The sequence below is a fragment of the Peromyscus californicus genome, unplaced genomic scaffold, assembly GCF_007827085.1.
Source record: "Peromyscus californicus insignis strain IS unplaced genomic scaffold, ASM782708v3 Scaffold_2__1_contigs__length_46816999, whole genome shotgun sequence".
In the NCBI taxonomy this organism is placed as follows: Eukaryota; Metazoa; Chordata; class Mammalia; order Rodentia; family Cricetidae; genus Peromyscus; species Peromyscus californicus.
In genome coordinates this window covers 20,479,602-20,500,416 of record NW_026294540.1, presented here as the reverse complement: position 1 = coordinate 20,500,416, position 20,815 = coordinate 20,479,602, and the positions used below count along the sequence as shown (strand labels likewise).

General features: G+C 46.4%; 1 protein-coding gene across 1 annotated transcript; it reads right to left on the bottom strand.

The window, feature by feature from the left end:
• Positions 1-99: 99 nt before the first annotated feature.
• Positions 100-19,082, bottom strand: Tmem248 (transmembrane protein 248). The gene is made up of 7 exons (XM_052755575.1): positions 18,837-19,082; positions 14,972-15,149; positions 11,903-12,188; positions 7,079-7,229; positions 5,778-5,961; positions 3,674-3,817; positions 100-2,839 (listed from the first exon to the last, which is right to left on the bottom strand). The coding sequence occupies exons 2-7, from the start codon at positions 15,137-15,139 to the stop codon at positions 2,819-2,821; spliced, it is 954 nt and encodes a 317-aa protein (XP_052611535.1). The 5' UTR covers positions 15,140-15,149; positions 18,837-19,082; the 3' UTR covers positions 100-2,818.
• Between the last annotated feature and the right edge of the window lie 1,733 nt (positions 19,083-20,815).

Here is a 20,815-nt window from a genome sequence, read left to right as displayed (position 1 = left end):
ACCCTTCATCCTCATGACAGGTGGTACTCAAAAAACAGCCTGTAAGTGTTCCTTTTTGTTTAAACTGCTATCAGGTTGGAGGAAAGAAAACAAACCAAGTAAATCCAGATATTTTATTCTGTAAAGCACATATGCACATACTTCAAACACAGAAAATCAATGAGGGAGGGACGCCATCACAGATCAGTAGTGACCATCATGCAGCAAGGGACGGGAGATGGATCTGCTGCCCTCTAGTCCCACAGTGCCTGCAGGAGGGTCAAAACACAGGAGGCTGGGTTCCTATGCACTGCCAAGAACACAACAGAAACACCAGGTTCCAAATGATGAGAACTTACACAGAGAATCAAAACTGATTCAAGTCATACCATATGGTGAAAGGACAAAAGGAAAGAGATCAATATGATCTGAAACAACCATTTCACAGGAAGTCACTGACTTCTGACTGCACCCCAGTCGAGGACACCCGAGGTAAGCCAGTGCTGCTGGGTCGGAGGTCTCCAGTGGCCCGGCCTAAGGTTCCAATCCTGAGGTTTACCAGCAAGGGGCAGCTGAGTTGTGTGCACTTGCCCAACACTAACAAGTCCTGCAGATGTGTCTCCAGGCCCCTAAACTCAGCCACACCCTCCTTCCCCAGCCATCCTCCGCCTGTCTACCTGCTATGGTGAATACTGGGTTTTAAAGTTCCTATCTGGCCTCAGGACAGGTCATGTCCCAAGCATTTTGGCACTTCCTCTCCTCAGGCCTGTTGTATTCCTCCCTCCCACCCCTCAGATCCCAGCCGCTGCCTGTCATTAACAAGGTGACTAAGAGGAACACAGCTGAGCTGCACAGGCCAGTGGAAGTGACACTTCCCAACTGTTTCACTCCACTTCACTGGGCTTTATTACTCAGCTTAATCTGAAACTTGATGGTCCCAATGACACAGTTATACCAGCCAAGTCACGTGGCTTTTTTTTCATCCTGCCTGACAAGGGTCTCACTTAAAGTGAAGACTAAATGAACTTCACACATTAGCTATCTTTTTGTTTGTTTTTTTTGTTTTTTGAGACAGGGTTTCTCTGTGTAGTTTTGGTGCCTGTCCTGGATCTCTATAGACCAGGCTGGCCTCGAACTCACAGAGATCCGCCTGCCTCTGCCTCCCGAGTGCTGGGATTAAAGGCGTGCGCCACCACTGCCCGGCCCACATTAGCCATCTTATAAGCAACTCACCACTGGTTTTAAAAAAGAAACTAATGCATCATATAACTATAATGATTAACAATCTTCAACTAAAAGAACAAAAAACAAACAAAAAAAACCCTACTGTTTTCCATTAAAGAATGCCTGGGATAAAATTCTCTAGGCCAGTAAGTTTCAGAAAACATCAAGTTAACTCCAGTTGAGACAGACTATAGACCTACAGTTATGGAACGAAAGTGCTGACATACCTAAGTATTTCTTCCTGCTTGAGAAATAGAGTATCGGTATGTAGCCCAGGCTGGCCTTGAACTTGAGATTCCTTGCCTCAGCCTCCAAAGTGCTAGGCATACATGCATGCATCCCCACACCCAGCAAGTCTGGAACACTGATTGAGAGAACACTGCAACTTGAGAGTTGTTAAGGCAAAGCGTTGATAGAAACTGAAAATACAAGTAATAGGGAGTGGAAGAGATGATGTTTTTTTAGATGGAATATGAGAGGGCAAAGGGACAGAGGAACCAGATGGTCAAAAGCATCAAAATGCTTCCGGTATTGCTCAGTCAATAGGCATCAGAACCTCATGCCTTCTTTCAGATCTCACCAGCATCATTTCCACATTACACATCTCCTAACATCCATTTTCTATCTGAAGATATGTGGTGTACAAAAATGAATGCAAAAAAAAAAATTTAAAAAGAAAACACATCTCCTTAAAAACAAACACACAAACACACATACATACATACATACACACATACATATACATACACACATACATACACACACACACACACACACACCAAGCAAGACCTCCTGTTTGTGACTGTTAGACCAAACCACCGTTCATTCTTTCAGTAACATGCCCTGCGTTGTGGAAGTTAGCCCTCCCTGGGCCTCTACTACACAGCTACTTCTGAAGCTAGTGACTTCTCTACCAGGGGCAGACAACAGCAGAGCACTCCAGTTCCTACCTGCCGGTGTAGAAAATGACACTTTGATCTTTACTACCTAAGTGACTTTTAGATGCGTAACCTTTTAGCTAGGACAGACAAACACGTCTACCCTAACTAGAGGAATAGTAAAATGTGACTATTTTTTCTTTAAAAAAAAAGGGGGGGGGAATTTCCTTGCAAGCAAACAGAAAAGAAAGGTATTACAGCTGTCACTATGATCATGAAGCCACGGACATTTAAGAGCCACAGGAGGGAATGGTGGCTTCTGCAATGCAGCATCCCAACAAAGGTGCAAACCGCTTCCAACACTGAACACATCAGGCTGAAACAAGAACCACAGCAAACCTCGGCCCCACTGGCACTGGAACATGACCTGCTCAGCTCTGACAAGATCCCCACATCTCCCGGCACTACACAGAAGAACCCCGTGTCCGTGCCCTCCTGCCCCCAGAGTGAGGGTGACGGGTTCAGGCTGCATCCAGGGCAAAGCACGTGCATCACAGGACCAATTTCCAGATCAATGTTTATAAATATGTACAAATCAGTTACAGGCACTTGAAATGTCTTTGGCTGGAATAACCCAACATTGCAAGATCGTGTATTCACAGAGTGGCCAGGCCCTGGCCGGTTCAGCAGGCAATGATCATGGTTCTTGGTCTCTCAGAAAATGGGGAGCCATGGGATTAGGCATCAGCCAAAGCCACCTAGAAGAGAGCAAGCAGGCAATCAAGTCAAATAGGGAGCTGCTGGCACCTAGCCTGATACCACAAGGTCATGCTGACCATGAACATCTATTATCTTTTGGCAAGGGAATTAATAAAACATTAAGGAAACCACCTCACCTCAGGGAGGAAAGGGGAAAAAAAAAAAAAAAAAAAAACCTCAGTCTGTAAGCAGTGGCCAACCTGCCAAACTACTTATGCTATGCTGGGAGAGTTAACCTTTTATTTATTATTTATTCATTCATTTTGGAGACAGGGTCTCACTATGTAACTCTTGCTGGACCACTCTATATAGACGAGGCTGGCTTTGACTTATTTACATATTGACTCCTTTGCCTCTGCTCTGACCACTAAGAACTGGAATTTAAGGTGTGTGGACTTCTCCTGAGCTTGGACTTGCTTTTTGAGACAAGGATTCTTGTAACCTAGGCTGGCCAAAAACTCACTATGGAGCTGAAGATGACTTCAAATTCATGATCCTCCTGCCTCAACCTCCCAAGTCTTGGGATTGCAGGCATGCACCACCATATCTGGTTTATTCGGTGCTGAAGACTGAACCTAAGGCTTCATGCATGTGAGGCAAGCGTTCTACTACCAAGCCACATCCCTGGCCATAGCTAACTGCCCTGACAGGCACTGTGCTGCATGACTCCTGTGCTGACGGAAGGATCAGGGGTAGAGAGGTACCCAGGAACAGGAACTATCCAACAGGGATTTCAAAACAGCTATCATGACGCCAGGACCTTTTTAAATTTTTGTTTGTCTGTTTAGACAAAGGCCTATCACCAGGAACCAGACAGACCACCCACTGCTCACCTTCTCAGGACAAAATTCAGGATTGCTCTGACGCAATTTGCTGGGTCTGCCTTTGATAACTGCGTAGCAAAACATCGTTATCACCATCACGAAAAGGAAGTAACTGGTGTGCATGAGATGCAGGTTTATTAATGAACGGTCGTCCTAATGAACAAAAGGAAAGAAACCAGACACATGCAGTCCATTACTAACAACTTTTCAAACATCAGCCTCCATGCCTGCAGCAATTTCATTCATTTGTAGTGCTCGGAAGTGAACCCGTGGCCTCACGCACACTAGACAAATGCTCTACCACTCAGCTCCATCTCCAGCCCCCGAATACTAGTTCTTAAGCTTAAACAGGCAGTCTCTCCATTCATCTCCAAAACTACCAAACTAGTTCTCACAAGGGTTAGACTTGAGCTTCTGTGCAACCTTGGTTAAGGAGCAACCACTACTTCATCTACAGTGGCTTCTGTACCCCCACACTGCCAGAGCCCCACCAGCCTATCTTCCACTGTGAGGCCTGCCTGCTCTTCTCTGGACACGTCCTCGTGACCCCACAAAACAACTTGTCTGCTGTCCCCACTCTGTGCTGCTACTCCAGTAGACAGCTGGCACATCTCCCCAGCAGACAGCATCCCTTCTCTGCTTTCACTAAGTCCCTGGCTGGAAGGGATACAGGCTGAGACTGATATGCAACCACAGTAGGAGGGGTGTGTGAGAGATCCTGGCTACCTGCCATTACCTTTCACAGCAGAGAGCAGGTAAGTCTTTACTTTAGAGACAGTCTCACTCTTGAGTACAGCCTGACCTAGAACTCACTATGTAGCACACGCTGGCCTGGAACTCATATTGCCTCAGCCTCCCAAGTGCCTGGACTTCAGGATATATACCAGGCCAAACAAGTCTTTTTTTTTTCCTTAAGATTTTATTTTTACTTAGGTGTATGTATGCCATGTGTGTACAGGTGCCTGTGGAAAGTACATCAGGTCCTCTAGTGTTGTGAACTGCCTGATGTGGGTGAACTCTGGTCCCTTTGCAAGAGCAAGTACTCCCAACTGCTGAGCCATCTCCCTAGCTCCAGTCTTTTTTTTTTTAAAGAGTATTTATTTATTTATTTAGTATGTATACATTATATGTATATATTATATTTATATATGTATCCCTGCAGGCCAGAAGAGGGCACCAGATCTCATTACAGATGATTGTGAGCCACCATGTGGTTGCTGGGAATTGAACTCAGAACCTTTGGAAGTGCTCTTAAACGCTGAGCCATCTCTCCAGCCCCACTCCAGTCTTCTTAAGGGACTGCTTTACAGTTGCCTGACACAGACAGTGAGGGCCCTGCTGGAGGAGACAGGTGAATGCTATGGCAGGGCAGGGAAGGTTCTAGAATCTGATCTGCCCACCATGCAGCCTTCCCTTCCACACCACACCTGAGCTCCCTGGCGACCAACTTTTATAACTGGACAGAAATGAAAATAAGGAAAAGTCCCAGGAAAACTAAGAAATCCATGCAGAAGGAAAGCAAGGATACAAAATCATCAGTGTGGCAGACTCTACCTGCTGAATACAGCAGTGACTGCTTCCTCTTTCCTCTGAAATTAAATGCTATGCAGGCCCCACTATCAAGCCAAACACACTCAAGAGGCTGAAGCAAGAGGATCACAATTTCCAGGCCTGCCTGAGCTACATAGTAAGACCTGTCAAAAGGGAGAAACAAAGCAAAGATCTGCCTCTCCCCCTGCACTGCTACCGCCTTTTTGTACCCTACACAGCACTGGCTATTGCTAACACTGAACTAAGCAGACACTCTGCACGTAAGGCCAGACAAGAACAGGGACCCTCCTCTATGGGTTACAAACGCAACAGAACTCAACATACAACTGCTGCTGAGAAACACACAAAGTGAAGGAGCAAGGCTTTTCTCTCCCACAAAGGTACCGTGATTTTCACAGCTCTACTGACTAACCAGGTGGAAACCTTGACTGGCCAGGGCTGAGCTAACCCAAGATGTAAACATTCACACACTCACTCACAATTCCAGGATGCATGTACACACACACACACACACACAGAGAGAGTCACAGACACACAAATAAACAGAACTTGTTTCCCTTACATCTGGAACAATAACGGTGAGTTTGGGATTTAAAGCATGATAGACTTTTCCGATGGCGCCCTTGTAACACCAGAAAGGATTGTAATCTTGAGCATATTTTGTGTTGGCATCTCTGGCAGTTGTGAAGATCTTGTACCAGAGTGTGGCGTTGCTGTATGTGTCAGGGACACAGTGAGGTGGCTGACTGCAGGGGAGAGAAGAGACCAACTCGGTGACCTGAAACATTTACTTGGACTCCCTCCACACACAGCACCCGCAACCCTGAACAGAGCAACATGAGGAAAGGAGAAATAAGATGTTCTGAACAATTACATGTTTCTCTGGGATAAATACCAGGATGTTTCGAGGGTCTTTTGCTTTGCTATTTTGAGACAGGCTTTCCATCTAGCAGAGGCTGACCCACAAATGCTAGAACTGCAGGTGTGCACCAACACATCCGACTGTTCTGTATTTTTCTGAATAAACACATAAGGAGCCAGGCAAGGGGTTGCACACCTATAATCCCAGAACCCCAGAGACCGAGACAAGATCTCCTTCTAAGCCAACTTCTGCTGTAGTGTTTGAGACCAACCTGGGCTACATGAGACCATCTCAAAACAAATCCCCCCCAACACTAAAATAACTATACTCATGTACATATTCCCCACAAATACACACAATTTAAAGTAATAAAAGTGAATCCTTAAAAAAGCTAAAACAAAAATTAATTTCTGGGTCACAGAGATAGGCAGAACCTTTACCTTTAGGCAGCTTTAATTACAAATCACTCTGGCAGGGGCCTGGCTCTTCCTTTTTCAATATGACTCTTAGTAGGAGAAGCAGCTGGAGAGCAGCCACAGCATCATGTTTTACCACCTCATTGAAGTACTAGCTCTGGGGCCGAGGTGCTTTCTGGTTTGTTTGGTTTCGTTGAGACAGGATCTCATGTACACCAGGCTAGCCTTGACCTCACTGTATAGAGGAAGACACCTTGACCTTCTGATCCTCCCACCCCAACCCTTAGGGACTACAGGTGTGCTCCACCACGCTCATTTATTCTGTGTTGGAAATGGAACCCAGGACTTCATGAATGCTAAGCAAACATTCTACCAACTAAGCTACAACCCCAGCTTGGCACATTTGTATATATAGAAGTTAGAATTGCAAATTAAACTTAAATAATCCTGAAAGCCAGCAAAATAGCTCAGAAGGCTTGCCACCAAGCCTAACAAAATGAGGTCGATCCCTGAGACCCACACAATAGGAGAGAACTGACTCCTGCAAGTTGTCCTCGTGGCCTCCACAAATGTTTGGACACTTACACGGTGACAGGAAAGACTCCAGGGGCAGCTGTGAGGGTCATGCAGGTTGTGAACACCACCTGTTCACAGTGGCCATGGAGGGCACAGTCGTCGGCATTCCAGGCAGCAGGCAGGGTGAAGGTGATGTTGATCTCCTCGTGCGCTTCCCTGCCTGTGGAAGAGTTAGTTGCTTATTGGTGGACACACCCAGAAAGTCAGACTGTTCCCTGGTGCTCCAATGCCACCCACTGGCTTGCACACCTGCCCTATGGGATTTCTGGGAGCCACAGTGCTGACAATGAGGCCTGCTTGACTAAGTACAGCCACAAAGTAGCTCACAAAAGGCTACTATGTGTTTCAGTCAGGGCTAGGGAGCCATGCCAGAGCACAAGCAGGACCAGAGCTGAGCAACTTGAATGTAGTGATTTTTTGTACTAATGTATTACTTCATTCAAAATCTACCATTATGCCATGAATGTGACTCAAGCATCTCTGTATACACACACACACACACACACACACACACACACACACACACACACGGGGGGGGGGGGGGAAGCAGCAGGTCTAACAGACTTAGGGAAGGTCTTGGGACTAGAAAGTGAAGCCTGCACTAAATCGAGATGTTCTAATGTCATCAGGAGAAAAGGGTATGCTTGCTTCCTGGAACAAACAGGGGTGATTTGTACCCTTACTATCATGACACCAACTTTCAACTCTTAATAGCCAAAGGCAGCAGGACATTGTGTAATGTCCACCACCTTGTGGACATTACCCAAAGGCTTTTGGGAACCAAAGAACCAAAGGTTATCCTTCCAAGGCCCAGCCAGCCCTTAGGATAAACAAAGCCTTTCCAGAATCTTCCAGCTTCCACTTTCAAGTGCTCCTACACCATGGCTACTGTGTTCAGGCTTAGCACATACAAGCAAGTATGGCCATACTCATGGTATTTATTTTCGTTATTATTTAACATGGTGGTCCCCATAGGCTCAAATGTTGACTACTAGTTCCCACTTGGTACAACTATTTGGGAAGGTTAGGAGGCATGGTCTCGTTGGAAGATGTGTCACAGGAGTGGGCCTCCTGCACTCCCAGGTGCTCTCTGCCTCCTGCTTGTGGATCAGGTGTGAGCTCTCGGCTGCCCCTCCAGCCACCTGCGGCCCTGCCTTTGCTCCACCATCAGCTGGCACAAACTCAAACCTCCAGAACCTTAAGCCCAATTAAGCTTTCTTTTGTAAGATGCTCTGATCATGGTATTTTATCACAGGAATAGAAAAGTAGCTAATATATTTAACAAGCCCCTAGATAGCATTTTAAGCATCTGGTCAGTGTTAATTCATAGTGAACTGTCTTAGTTAGCTTTCTATTGCTGTGATAATAGACTATGACAAAAGTAACTTGGGGAGGAAAGGGTCTGTTTGTTTATCTCTCAGGCCACACTCCATTGCATAGTGAAATCAGAGCAGGACTTCAAGCACAGCAGGAACCTGGAAGCAAGAGATGCAGAGGCCATGGAGGGGGGTTGCTTACTGGCTTGCTCCTCATGGCTTACTCAGCCTGCTTTCTTTTTTTTTTTTTTAATTTATTTTAATTTATTTTGCAATACAATTCAGTTCTACATATCAGCCACGGATTCCCTTGTTCTCCCCCCTCCCGTCCCCCTCACCTTCCCCCCAACTCCCCCCCCATTCCCATCTCCTCCAGGGCAAAGCCTTCCCCACAGACTGAGGTCCACCAGGTAGACTCAGTCCAGGTAGGTCTAGTCCCCTCCTCCCAGCGAGCCTGCTTTCTTATAGAACCCAGGTCTACCAGTCCAGGAATGGCACCACCCACAATAAGCTGATGCCCTCACACATCAATCATCAATTAAAAAAAAACCCACAGGCCAATCTAGTGGGAACATTTTCTCAATTGAGGTTTCTTCTTCTCAGATGACTCTAGCTTGTATCAAGCAAACATAGAACTAGTTGTCTAGTGTAGTGGGTAGCCATTCCAGCTTTGATCTGGAAGTTCCAACCCCCATTGAGACTTTGGCAACTGTCACGCCTACAAGGCGGGGCCAAGGGAGGCGCCTGGGAACCCGAGATCTCTCCGTTCGGAGACCCTGGATAGTGGAGGTGGACCAAGCAGAGCTCCAGAGAACACTGCTGGACTGTGATACACCTTCCCCAGACCCCGAGACCTACCTATCCCTTAATTTGTAAGTTACGCCATTAAATAAATCTCCTTTTAACTACGTGGAGTGGCCTTAATAATTACACCAATAGTCTAGTAACTAAGACATAAAACTTTGGTTGCTGTTTGGCTTATCTTTTTCAGTACTGGCAATGAACCCAGGATTCACACATATTAGACAAGCCCTTAACCACTGAGTTACACCCCCACCCAATTCCTGTAATTTTTTGCCTCTTGTATAATCTCCAAGGGTGAAATAACCTGGTCTGAGGCTATTTCTAGTTCTTTCTGAGAGTTAGCACATTGCTAAATAAATGGTGGGCATTTAAAACTAGGCAGACCCAGGGCAGGAGAGATGGTTCAGGGGTAAGATCTTAGAATCAATTCACAGCACCCACACGGCAGGGCACAACTGTCTGTAACACCAGTCCCAAGGGGATCCTGTGCCCTCTGGCCTCCATGGCACCAGGCAATACATCCACATCCACACACATAATTAATCTGCCCTGCGCCCTTTCCCCCCTGACCCCACCCCCACAGGGTTTTTCTGCGTAACCGCCCTGGCTGTCCTGGAACTCACTCTGTAGATGAGCCGAGCCTCAAACTCAAGAGATCCATCTGCCTCTGCCTCCCAAGTGCTAGGATTAAAGGCATGCACCACCACCCAGCTTAATTAATTTTAAATCTTTAAGTATAAAAAAAATTCTTTTTCAGGCCTGAAAGAGCACTTTTTTCACATTCGTGAAGCCTGGGTTCAAATTTCAGCATCACAAGCAACAGTAAAAATAACCAAAATTGACAGCTCAGTGGGTCAGGAGCAAATAAACCCAATGGTGACCTAAGATTAATCCTACAAACATACAGAAAACCAACCACCAGGGAATGACCTCAGACCTCTATATGTTCACTATAACTCATGTACATACACACATACACACAAAAATTATAACAATGGCAACGTGTTATAAACCCCAGCAAAATACACCTGTTATATGTTCGTAAACACACTTGTGTCTTGAGCAACATGGTGTTTGGGTGCTAACTCCCACACAGTCCAGTCCAAAAACTGAGTAGAATTCCTGACTCCCCAGACTTAACTACCAGTTTTGCCTGATGCTGACTGGAAGTCTTAGTGATAACATCAATAGTCAATTAACACCATATTTATTCATTTACGGTAAACAAGGAGAAACACACAACACAAAATCACTAGTTACTGCGTGTGTCACTAACAGTGACTGGACAGGTGGACTTTGCACACAGTGACTTAGCATGATATTTTAAGTGGACACTCATCATGTGACCCCACTGCAGTCAGGTGGCTACAAAGCTATCACAGGAAGACCGTGTAGAGAATACAGTTAATTTTAAGCTTCTAAGATGCTTTTTGTTTTTACTTGTCGCATACACTGGCCTCAAACTCAATACGGATAACCTTGAACTTACGATCCTCCTGCTTCTACCTTAAGTACCACCATGCCTTTTTCTTTTTTTTTAATCCTCTGGGGTTTTTGTTTTGTCTTGGTGTTTTGTTTTGTTCTATTTGAGACAAGGTCTCAGTATATAGCCCATTGTTCTGGAGCTTGCTGTAGACTATGTGGCCTCAAACTTACACAGACCCACCTGTCTCTGTTTCTTGTGTGCTGAGATTAAAGGTGTGTGCACCAGCGTTTTTGTTTTTGAGGCAGGGCCTGAAACTCACAATCCTGCTGCTTTCCTCTCCCACATACTGGGATTATCACTGTGTACCAGCATGCCCGGCCCAATGCCTTCATGACCTAACACAGCATCTTCATATGTGCTTACACTGCTCTTGGGTCCAAATAGAGAGCTGAAGAGATGGCTCAGCAAGGAAGAACACTGGGTACTCTTGCAGAGGACCAGGGTTTAGTTCTTAGCATTCATATGCAGCTCACAATCATCTGTAACTCCAGTTCCAGAGGATCTAACACCCTTTTCTGCAGTCTGCAGGTACCAGGAACACACGTAGTGCACATACATCCATGCCAAACACCCAAACACACAAAATAGAAGCTTTTAATAATAAAAAAAAACCAATTATAAATGGACCTGTGCACACAAAACCTATGCTGGTCAGAGATCAATTATACTGAGACCAGAAACAGACCTTGCGGGCTGAGCTTCTCTCTCCTTCTCCTCCTCCCCCTCTCCCAGTGTTAAAGAGGAACCCAGGGCCTCACACACACAAGCCCTGTGCTCTAACACTGAGCTGTACCCCTGGCCCCATCAGTCCTGACTCCAGTGAGCCTTTAGTAAGAGACTGTATAGCCAGGAGTTGGTGGCACACACCTTTAATCCCAGCACTCGGGAGGAGGAGGCAGAAGCAGGTGGATCTCTGTGAGTTTGAGGCCAGCCTGGTCTACAGAGTGAGTTCCAGGACAGCCAGGGCTGCACAGAGAAACCCAGTCTCGAAAAACCAAAGAGAGAGAGAGAGAGAGAGAGAGAGAGAGAGAGAGAGAGAGAGAGAGAGAGAGAGAGAGACTGTGTATGATTCCTGAAGCCCCGACTGAGTGAAGATGCACAGCAACCATTCCTTCTTGACTTCATGAGGTCCACGTCTCAAGAGGAGAAACACCCGCAAACACAGAACACTGAACCTATCTCAGGTGCTGCCTGAGAGCTCTGAAAGGAAAAGTAGCTGGCACACACCTGAGAGTCCGATCTGATGTCCAAGGACGGTAGAGTACAGGTGTGTGACGTTTCGAGAGTATCCTCCAAAGGGCTTGAGAGGGTCCAGGGTCAAGGTAATGGCCACTGAGATATTGATGGGGCCTGACTCCTCCAGGGCCTGGGGCGGCTGGGTGGATGATCTGGCCTGCCCAATGGTCATGGTGCTCTCAGGGGGGGTGGTGTCATTGGAGAGATGCTTCAGTGTCTCGTTTTCTGATACACACAAGTCCAAATCATTAAAGCGCAGCAGAAAAGTATTCCAATCCTTCAGCAAAGTAAAACAGAGAGGTAGATATGAGTCCCAGCATCTCCAATGCAGGAACTGCCATGATCCTTAACTGCTACCACAGGACAAGAGGAAAAGGATGACTTGAGAGTGACCGTCAAGTCACAATACACCACCATCCTGCACCTGCAGTACAGGGTGATATAATGATGCTAGCCCTGGAAACCTGAACAGCATACTCTATACATTATCTGAGAACCCAGCAGATTATACTTAAGAGAAAAACCAACTAGCCTCAGATCAAACTTAAAGAGGGATCTTGAGGGGCTGGAGAGATGGCTCAGTAGATAAGATGGCCCTGCCAGAGATTCCCAACACCCACAGGGCAGTTAGCACTAACTCTTAACTCTAGTTCCAAGGGACCTGACACCCTCTTTTGGCCCTGAACACACATGCTGTAGATATAAATGTGGCTATACACATAAAATAAAAGTAAATAAAGGCAAAATAGGGCTGAAGAGATGGCTCAGAGGTTAAGAGCACTGGCTGCTCTTCCAGAGGTCCTGAGTTCAATTCCCAGCACCCACATGGTGGCTGAAAACCATCTGTAATGAGATCTAGTGCCTTCTTCTAGCATGCAGGCATACATGCAAGCAGAATACTGTATGCATAATAAACACATCAATCTTTAAAAAAATAAAATAAAGGCAAAACTAAAAAGGTTGTGAGGGTTGTGGAAATAGCTCAGTGGTTAAGAACACTTGCTGCTCTTATAGAGGAACCAAGTTCGGTTCCCAGCACCCACATGGTGGCTTACAACCATGTGTAACTCCAGTGCCAGAGTATCGATATGCCTTTTGTTCTCCTTGGGCACATAGTACACATACTTACATGCAGGCAAACACTCATACACATCAACTAAATATTAAAAAAAGTTATCAGCCAGGTGGTGGTAGCACATGCAGGTGGATCTCTGAGTTCTAGGCCAGCCTGGTCTACAAAGTGAATTCCAGGATAGCCAGGGCTACACAGAGAAACCCAGTCTAGAAAAAAACAAAAACAAAAACAAAAAGGAATCTTGAAAAAAAAAGCGGTTGACTGCTGTGGGATGTTCTGTATGGCAAATGTGTTGCTGATTGGTCAATAAATAAAACACTGATTGGCCATTGGCTAGGCAGGAAGTGTAGGCGGGACAAGGAGGAGAATAAAGCTGGGAAGTGGAAGGCTGAGTCAGAGACACTGCCAGCCGCCATGATGAGAAACAGCATGTGAAGATGCCGGTAAGCCACGAGCCATGTGGCAAGGTATAGATTAATGGAAATGGATTAATTTAAGCTGTAAGAACAGTTAGCAAGAAGCCTGCCACGGCCATACAGTTTGTAATCAATACAAGTCTCTGTGTTTACCTGGTTGGGTCTGAGAGGCTGCGGGACTGGCGGGTGACAGAGATTTGTCCTGACTGTGGGCCAGGCAGGAAAACTCAAGCTACAGGTTGACACATTAATTAAATCACTAATTCACACTCATTTAGTAGCTTTTTTGTTTCGTTTCGTTTTTTAAGATTTATGTATTTATAGCTGGGTAATGGTGGCTGCTCAAGCCTTTAATCCCAGCACGGGGAGGCAGAGACAGGCAGATCTCTGTGAGTTCATGGCCACCCTGGTCTACAAAGCGAGTTCCAGGACAGGCTCCAAAAGCTACACAGAGAAAGGCTGTCTTGAAACCCACCAAAAAAAAAGAAAGAAAAAGAAAAAGAAAAAAAAACTGTATTGGAAATAAAAATTTTTTTAAATCTCTTTAGGTTTTAGAACTCCTTTTTTTGTTTTGAGACAGTTTCTCTGTACAGCCCTGGCTGTTCTGGAACAAGCTCTGTAGCCCAGGTTGGCATGGAACTCACAGAGATCCACCTGCCTCTGCCTCCTGAGTGCTGGGACTAAAGGCGTGCACCACCACTGCCAGGGTTATGGGTTCAGCATGGCATCTTCATACACATTTCATTATACCTTGTTCTCACTCACCCCCCTTCTCCATGCCTTCTGACCACTTCTATCTGGTGCCCTTGTCTGTCAGTCAATAGGATCCCTTATCTACTAAAAATACCATGTGTACAAATGAGAAAACCAAAAGGTAGTATGTGTCCTTAAGTGTCCTAGTCACAATTTCAAAACAACAATGTAACATGTCTATCAGAAGAGGTGACTTCCCTAACTCACGCGCTCTCTTCCTCTCTGGAGATAAGGTTTTACTCCATGGCCCAGGACAGCCTTGAACTCAGACTTCTGCCTCAAGGTCCCCAGTGTTGGATCACAGGAGTACACCACCATACCCAGGCCTCTTCTGACTCAGGTATTTGCTTGGTTGTTTTTTATATAAACACACTCTTCCAAATAGACCTGTTTCACTACTGCAATAGTCTACATGAACCTCCTATTATTTAAAACAACTATTAGGTATTCCCTAACGAAGTAGTCACAGGGAAAAGGGCAGGAAATTCTGTATAATTATGTATCTTTTGCTGCATGTATTCTACGCACTTGAGAGGCAGAGACAAGAGGATCTGGAGTTCAAGACCAGCGTATGCCACATGAGACCCTGTCTCAAAACAACAATAACAAACCCCTCCAGGTGTGGTGATACACACACAATATAATCCCAGCATTCACAAAGCTAAGGGAGGAAGAGCACATCAAACTCCAGGTCAGCCAATGCACAGTACATTTCAGACTGGACTACAGAGTGAGACCTTGAAAATCAAAGAGAGCTGTGCCCCACTTCTCTATGAGGTCCATCCAGCACAAGTGGAAATGAAGAGTACACTGTACCTCAGCCATTTCTGGGGACTTAATCTCCTTGATCTTGAAGAAGTAGCCCAGGGTGAGGAAGGCAATGGCCATGGCGCTGACACTGATCATAAAAACCACCAAGGGCGGCCGGCTGCTGATGTACAGCTTCAGGTTCTCCAGGGGGTTAATGCTGAACATGCTTCTCATCAGCTGCAACCTGCAAGAGATTCGGCACGTGACTGGTGGCCTGTCTGCACACAGGAGCTGGAGCACTCACTCTAGTTTCATACAATAGTACTGTGAGATAAAAAGCAGAGTCTAAGGAATACCCACTCAATGAATTCATTTACAAGACTAAAAGGAGCCAGGCATGGTGGTGCACACCTGTGACCCCAGGAAGTAGAAGATCAGGAATCAAAATTCATCCTCAGCTACTAGCAGAGTCAGCCTGAAAATCTGAGACATATGTTAAAAAAAAAAAAAAAAAAGTGGAGGGGAAGGGTAGAGCTGTTAGCTCAGGTGGCAGAGTGCTTGCCTGGCATGCACAAAGCCCTGGGTCCCAAGACCCAGGCATGGCGGCACACACCTTTAAGATCAGCACTTGAGACACAGAGACAAAAGGATCATGAGTTCAAGTTTATCCTTAGACACATAGGACCAGGCTAGGCTACAGGGCACTCTCTTACCCACACAGTACATTAGTATTATTAGTTCATGCAATTAAGACTTTTATCTACTGATCTGCCTTGTAAAGGTAAGCAAGTGCTCTACCACTGAGTTACAGCCATAGCCTCCACTGCTCTTGGTTCTAGACACTTTGCTCCAATATTTTAAATTCTAACTTAGCTGTCTGTGATCTCTCTTGGATGTCATATAGATAGTTACACTGTTCAAGAACAAGAGCATTAGTAATATTTCTTTTCAAATCCTTTTATCTTTTTCTTTTTTTAACTACTTAAATGAAATATCAATAGTAGTAGCTATAATAAAATTCTGGCCTCACTCAGACTTTAGCAAAAGTGCTTTGTAATGCTTCACTATTAAATCTGGGACACAACATAAGCTTCTGACGGGAAGCTGTGCTGGCTAGTTTTATGTCAACTTGACACAAGCTGGAGTCCTTTAAAGAGGGACCTTCCACTGAGAAAATGTCCCCACTAGATTGGCCAGTGAGCAAGCCTGTGGTGCATTTTCTTGGTTGGTGATTAATGTGGGAGGGCCCAGCTCACTATGGGTGGTACCATCCCTCAGCAGGTGGTCCTGGGTGCTCTAAGAAAGCAGACCTAGCAAGCCACGTAGAGCAAGCCAGTAAGCAGCACTCCTCCATGGCCTCTACATCAACTCCTGCTTCTAGGTCCCTGCCCTGTTTAGATCCTGCCCTGACTTCCCCAAGCAATGAAGTGTGACCAGAGAGAAATGAAGAAACCCTTTCCTCATGGTGATTTATCACAGCAACAGAAGCCAAACTACAACAGACTTCTCAAAGGTAAGGAAATACTTACTCCTAAGTTTACAGAAAGATTTTCACTATGTTATTTCTTTTTTTATGGGGGAAAGGGCTGAGATAGGGTTTCCTATATTCCAAATTGACCTTGAACCCTGAGCTTCCTGCCTCTACCTCCCAAGTGCTGAGATTATAGACATGCTACCATGTCTTTCTTTCCACCGTCCCCCAACCTTGGTTCTGGGTATTTAACCCAAGACCTCTTGCTTACTATGTATCTATTGAATTCAGCCAAATACTACATTTCAATGAATGCCTCATCTATAATGTCTAAACCATCAATATTTGCCTTTTAATCTGTTGACATAAATAATCTGATTAATCTTGTTCATGCTAATTTCACTGTTTGAAGAATTTTGGAATGACTGAAGACTAAGAGCTTTGTTTTGGTGTTTGGGGGTGAACACCAGTCTTACAAATGCTAAACACATGCTAGATCACAGAACTATACCCCAGCCCCTGATCAGGACTTTTAAAAACTCTCAGTTTTTCTATGAATTCATAAATGAGATTAAGAAGAGAAAAACTTGGGGGATGGGGGGGGGGGCTTTAATCCCAGCACTTGGGAGGCAGAGGCAGGTGATCTCTGTGAGTTTGATTGAGGCCAGCCTATTCGACAGAGTTAGTTCCAAGACAGCCAGGTCACACAAAGAAACCCTGTCTCAAAAAAACCAATCAATCAATCAATCAATAAATAAATAAATGAAATGAAATAAACACACAATTAACAACAAGTTTTGGGGTGCTGAAGATAAGGCTCAGCTGCTCTTCCAGGGGACCTGGTTAGGATCCCAGGACCCCAGTGGCAGTTCACCAGTGTCTAAGATGACAGGCCTGTGCCACAGGCCTGGCCCATAGTTGGAATTCCACAGACTTTCCATACTGACAGAAACATCCTGCAGGTGCGCCATCCCTACACTATACTCTCCTGCCTCCCCTATCAGGACCACGTTTTCTCGGATGCACGCATAAAGGAGGAAGAGTACTAAACACGAGAGGGAAGAAGGGTCAAAAGGAAGCACGAAGCAGAAGACGATGCACTCTTGAACATGTTGAGACAAAAGCAAAGACTGGAGCCAGTGACAGCCTGGGAAAGCACAAGCTCCAGGGCGGTGACATGGCCTCGGCTTAATTTCCCGAATGTTAAACCCACACGTGGATCCAGAGAATTGGAGCTGCATGCCTTACAGTATGTGGAAATCACCCCTTGATTTCCCGTATTAAACTATGAGGACAGATAAGAATTGACCCCAACTAGCCTTGCCACACAGGCTACCACTACTCTGTTTTTGAACAAGGCCTGGTGGCACACACCTATCACCCCAACACTTACAAGGCTGAGGCAGGAGAGTCACAACTTCCAGCTATACTGAGAGTTTGAGGCTAGCCTGGACTACACACCAAGACTGTCTCAAAAAACTTTTTTTTTTAGCCAAGCTTAACCAGCATGGTGGTACACACCTGTCATCCCAGCACTACAGAGTCTGAGACAAGAGAATCAGGAGTCCAAGGTCAGCCTGCATAGAGAATTTGAGCTATCCAGGGTTGCATGGGACCCCCATTTCCAGGACTCAGAAGATTAAAACCAAAAACAATACCGTTATTACCCACACTATCAAGCCTGGCAGGGTGGCACACACGTGTACCTCAGAACTAGTGAATCTGAGACAGGAAGGTCAATAGTTGAAGGTAAGTAAGCCTTGCCTACATAGGGAATTCCAAGCCAGCCCGGGCAGCATGAGACCCTGTCTCGAATATACCTATGATTGTAACACCCAGAATTCCACTACTCCGTTTTGGGCTGGTGTAGCTGGGTGGCCCCCTCCCACCTCCTCTCCAACGGGACAACTATCAACACCACCCAAAGTCAAAAAAACTAAAACGGAACACAGAAAACACACACACGCACCCACGGAGGTCGGAGAGATGGCTCCGAGGGTTAAGAACACCTGCAATTCCAGAGGACCAGAGCCAGGTTCTCAACACCCACATCATCAAGCAGCTAACAATGGCCCGTGTAACTCTAGTTCGAGGGACACAACGCCCTCTTGTGGATTCCGTCGGTCCTTGCACTCACGTGCACAAACAGACACACACACACACACACACACACACACACACATTTCTAAGTTTTTCAAAATTGAATTTTTTTTTCTTTTTTTCTAAAGGACGCTAGCAGTTCCACCCAGCCGCGTCCAGACCACAATAAGCCCCGGCTCCGGGCGCAGGCCTCAAGCCTGGGGAGGAGGGCGCAGGCCAGGGCCAGCTTCCTACGGAGGTGAGCGGGGCCGAGGTGGACGGAGGAGCCTGAGCACCGACCCGCACCGACCCGGCCTGCCCGCCCGCGGGCCCCGGCCCCCAAGCCCGCTAATGCCGACGCCGACCCTGTCCGCGACTCACCGCCTCACAGACCGGCGGCTCCGCGGACGCCCGCGGCCTGGCCCTGCTCACTCGCGGCGGCGCGCGGCGGGTCCCGGGCTGCCCCGCACCATCCTCCCCGCCGCTCCGGAGACAGACAGCGAGCGGCTCCGCGGGGGCCAACGTGACCACCACCCCTCCCTCAAGACAGTCCGGAGCGCGCCGACGCGACGCCGGCTCCGCGCGCTGCGAACGCCGGGCTTTCCGGGTGAAAGCCGAAAACCACGTCACCACAAACGCCGCCGTGCCCTCTGACCCCGCGCGCGACGGCAGCGCGGCAGGGACAGAATTGCTCGCGCGCGCGCGGCCCTGGTTGAAGAGGTGGGGGGCGTGGCTTCGTTTTGTTAACAGGCGTTTAACAGAGAGGACGGTACTGTTGGGGGGGGCGGGCTGCCTGAAGTGTATCGCTCTCGTCCGCGGACTGCGGGGAGCTGGTTCGATTCCGGCCGGGAGTGCATTTGCGTGTCATGGTGTGAGAGAGTAAGGAGAGCACTATTTTTCGTTTTATTTTTGCTGGGAGTTGTGGTTTGTTTGGCGACAGGGTCTCGTGAATCGCAGCCTGGCTTCGTACTCACTATGGAGCCCCACTGTAGGTTTCCAGCTGTGTTGCCTGGCCTGACTTCAAGCCATCGTTGGGAAAATATAAGTTCAAAACTGGGTGTGGTGGCGCACCACTTTCATCCCAGCGCTCGGAGGCTGAAGCAGACGGTAGATATCTGAATTAAAATATATATATCTATATAGATATAGATATATATCTATATAGATATATATATATATCAGTGTCACACAAACACAGAAACAGAATGAAAGTATCCCCACAAAACAATTCATTTCTGTAAACAGGGTGTACCATGACCCAAACCAAGCTAGCAAGCGCACCAAAGCAGATGGGCTGAGCTCTCAACTTGCTGCTCAAGCTGCCATGCTCCCAGGCTATCATGGACTCTAACCCTCAGGAACCGTAAACCAAAATAAACTCTTTTTTTTTTTTTAAAGACTTATTTATTTATTATGTATATAGCATGGATGACTGCAGGCCAGAAGAGGAAACCAGATCTCATTACAGATGGTCGTAAGCCATCATGTGGTTGCTGGGAACTGAACTCAGGACCTCTGGAGGAACAGTCAGTGCTCTTAACCTCTGAGCCATTTCTCCAGCCCCAAAGTGAATTTAGATCTTTTTGTTTTGTTTTGTTTTTTGTTTTTTTTTTTTGGTTTTTCGAGACATGGTTTCTCTGTATAGCTTTGTACCTTTCCTGGATCTCACTCTGTAGACCATGCTGGCCTCGAACTCACAGAGATCCGCCTGGCTCTGCCTCCCGAGTGCTGGGATTAAAGGCGTGCGCCACCACCGCCCGGCCTAAAATAAACTCTTTCTTCCATAAATTGCCTTGATCATGGTGTCTTATCAGTTACAGGAAGGTAACTAATACAACCCTCCTCTGTAGACTGGACTCTGGTTTAGAATCCACTGGGTGCGGTTTCTATGCCTGCCTGGACAGCAGGACATTTCAAGCCATGTCTCAGTCCTCTGGGACCTTGGTGACCTTAGAAGAGGCAAAATACTAACTTTTTAATTCCTCTGACCACATTCATATAGACCTCCAAGTATGAATATTGAAAACCCAGAAGATCCGTTACACTTGTCCACCGGTCTGGTCTTGTCTTTTTTTTTTTTTTTTAAGACAAGGTCGCTGGGCAGTATGGCGCATACCTTTGATCCCAGCACTCTGGAGGCAGAGGCCGGCGGATCTTTGAGTTCGAGGCCAGCCTGGACTACAGAAAGAATGCCAGGACAGCCAGGGCTACACAGAGAAACCCTGTCAAAAAAAAAAAAAAAGAAAGAAAGAAAGAGGAAAGAAAAGGAAAGGAAGGAAGGAAGGAAAGAAAGAAAGAAAGAAAGGAAAGAAAGAAAGAAAGAAAGAAAGAAAGAAAGAAAGAAAGAAAGAAAAAAAGAA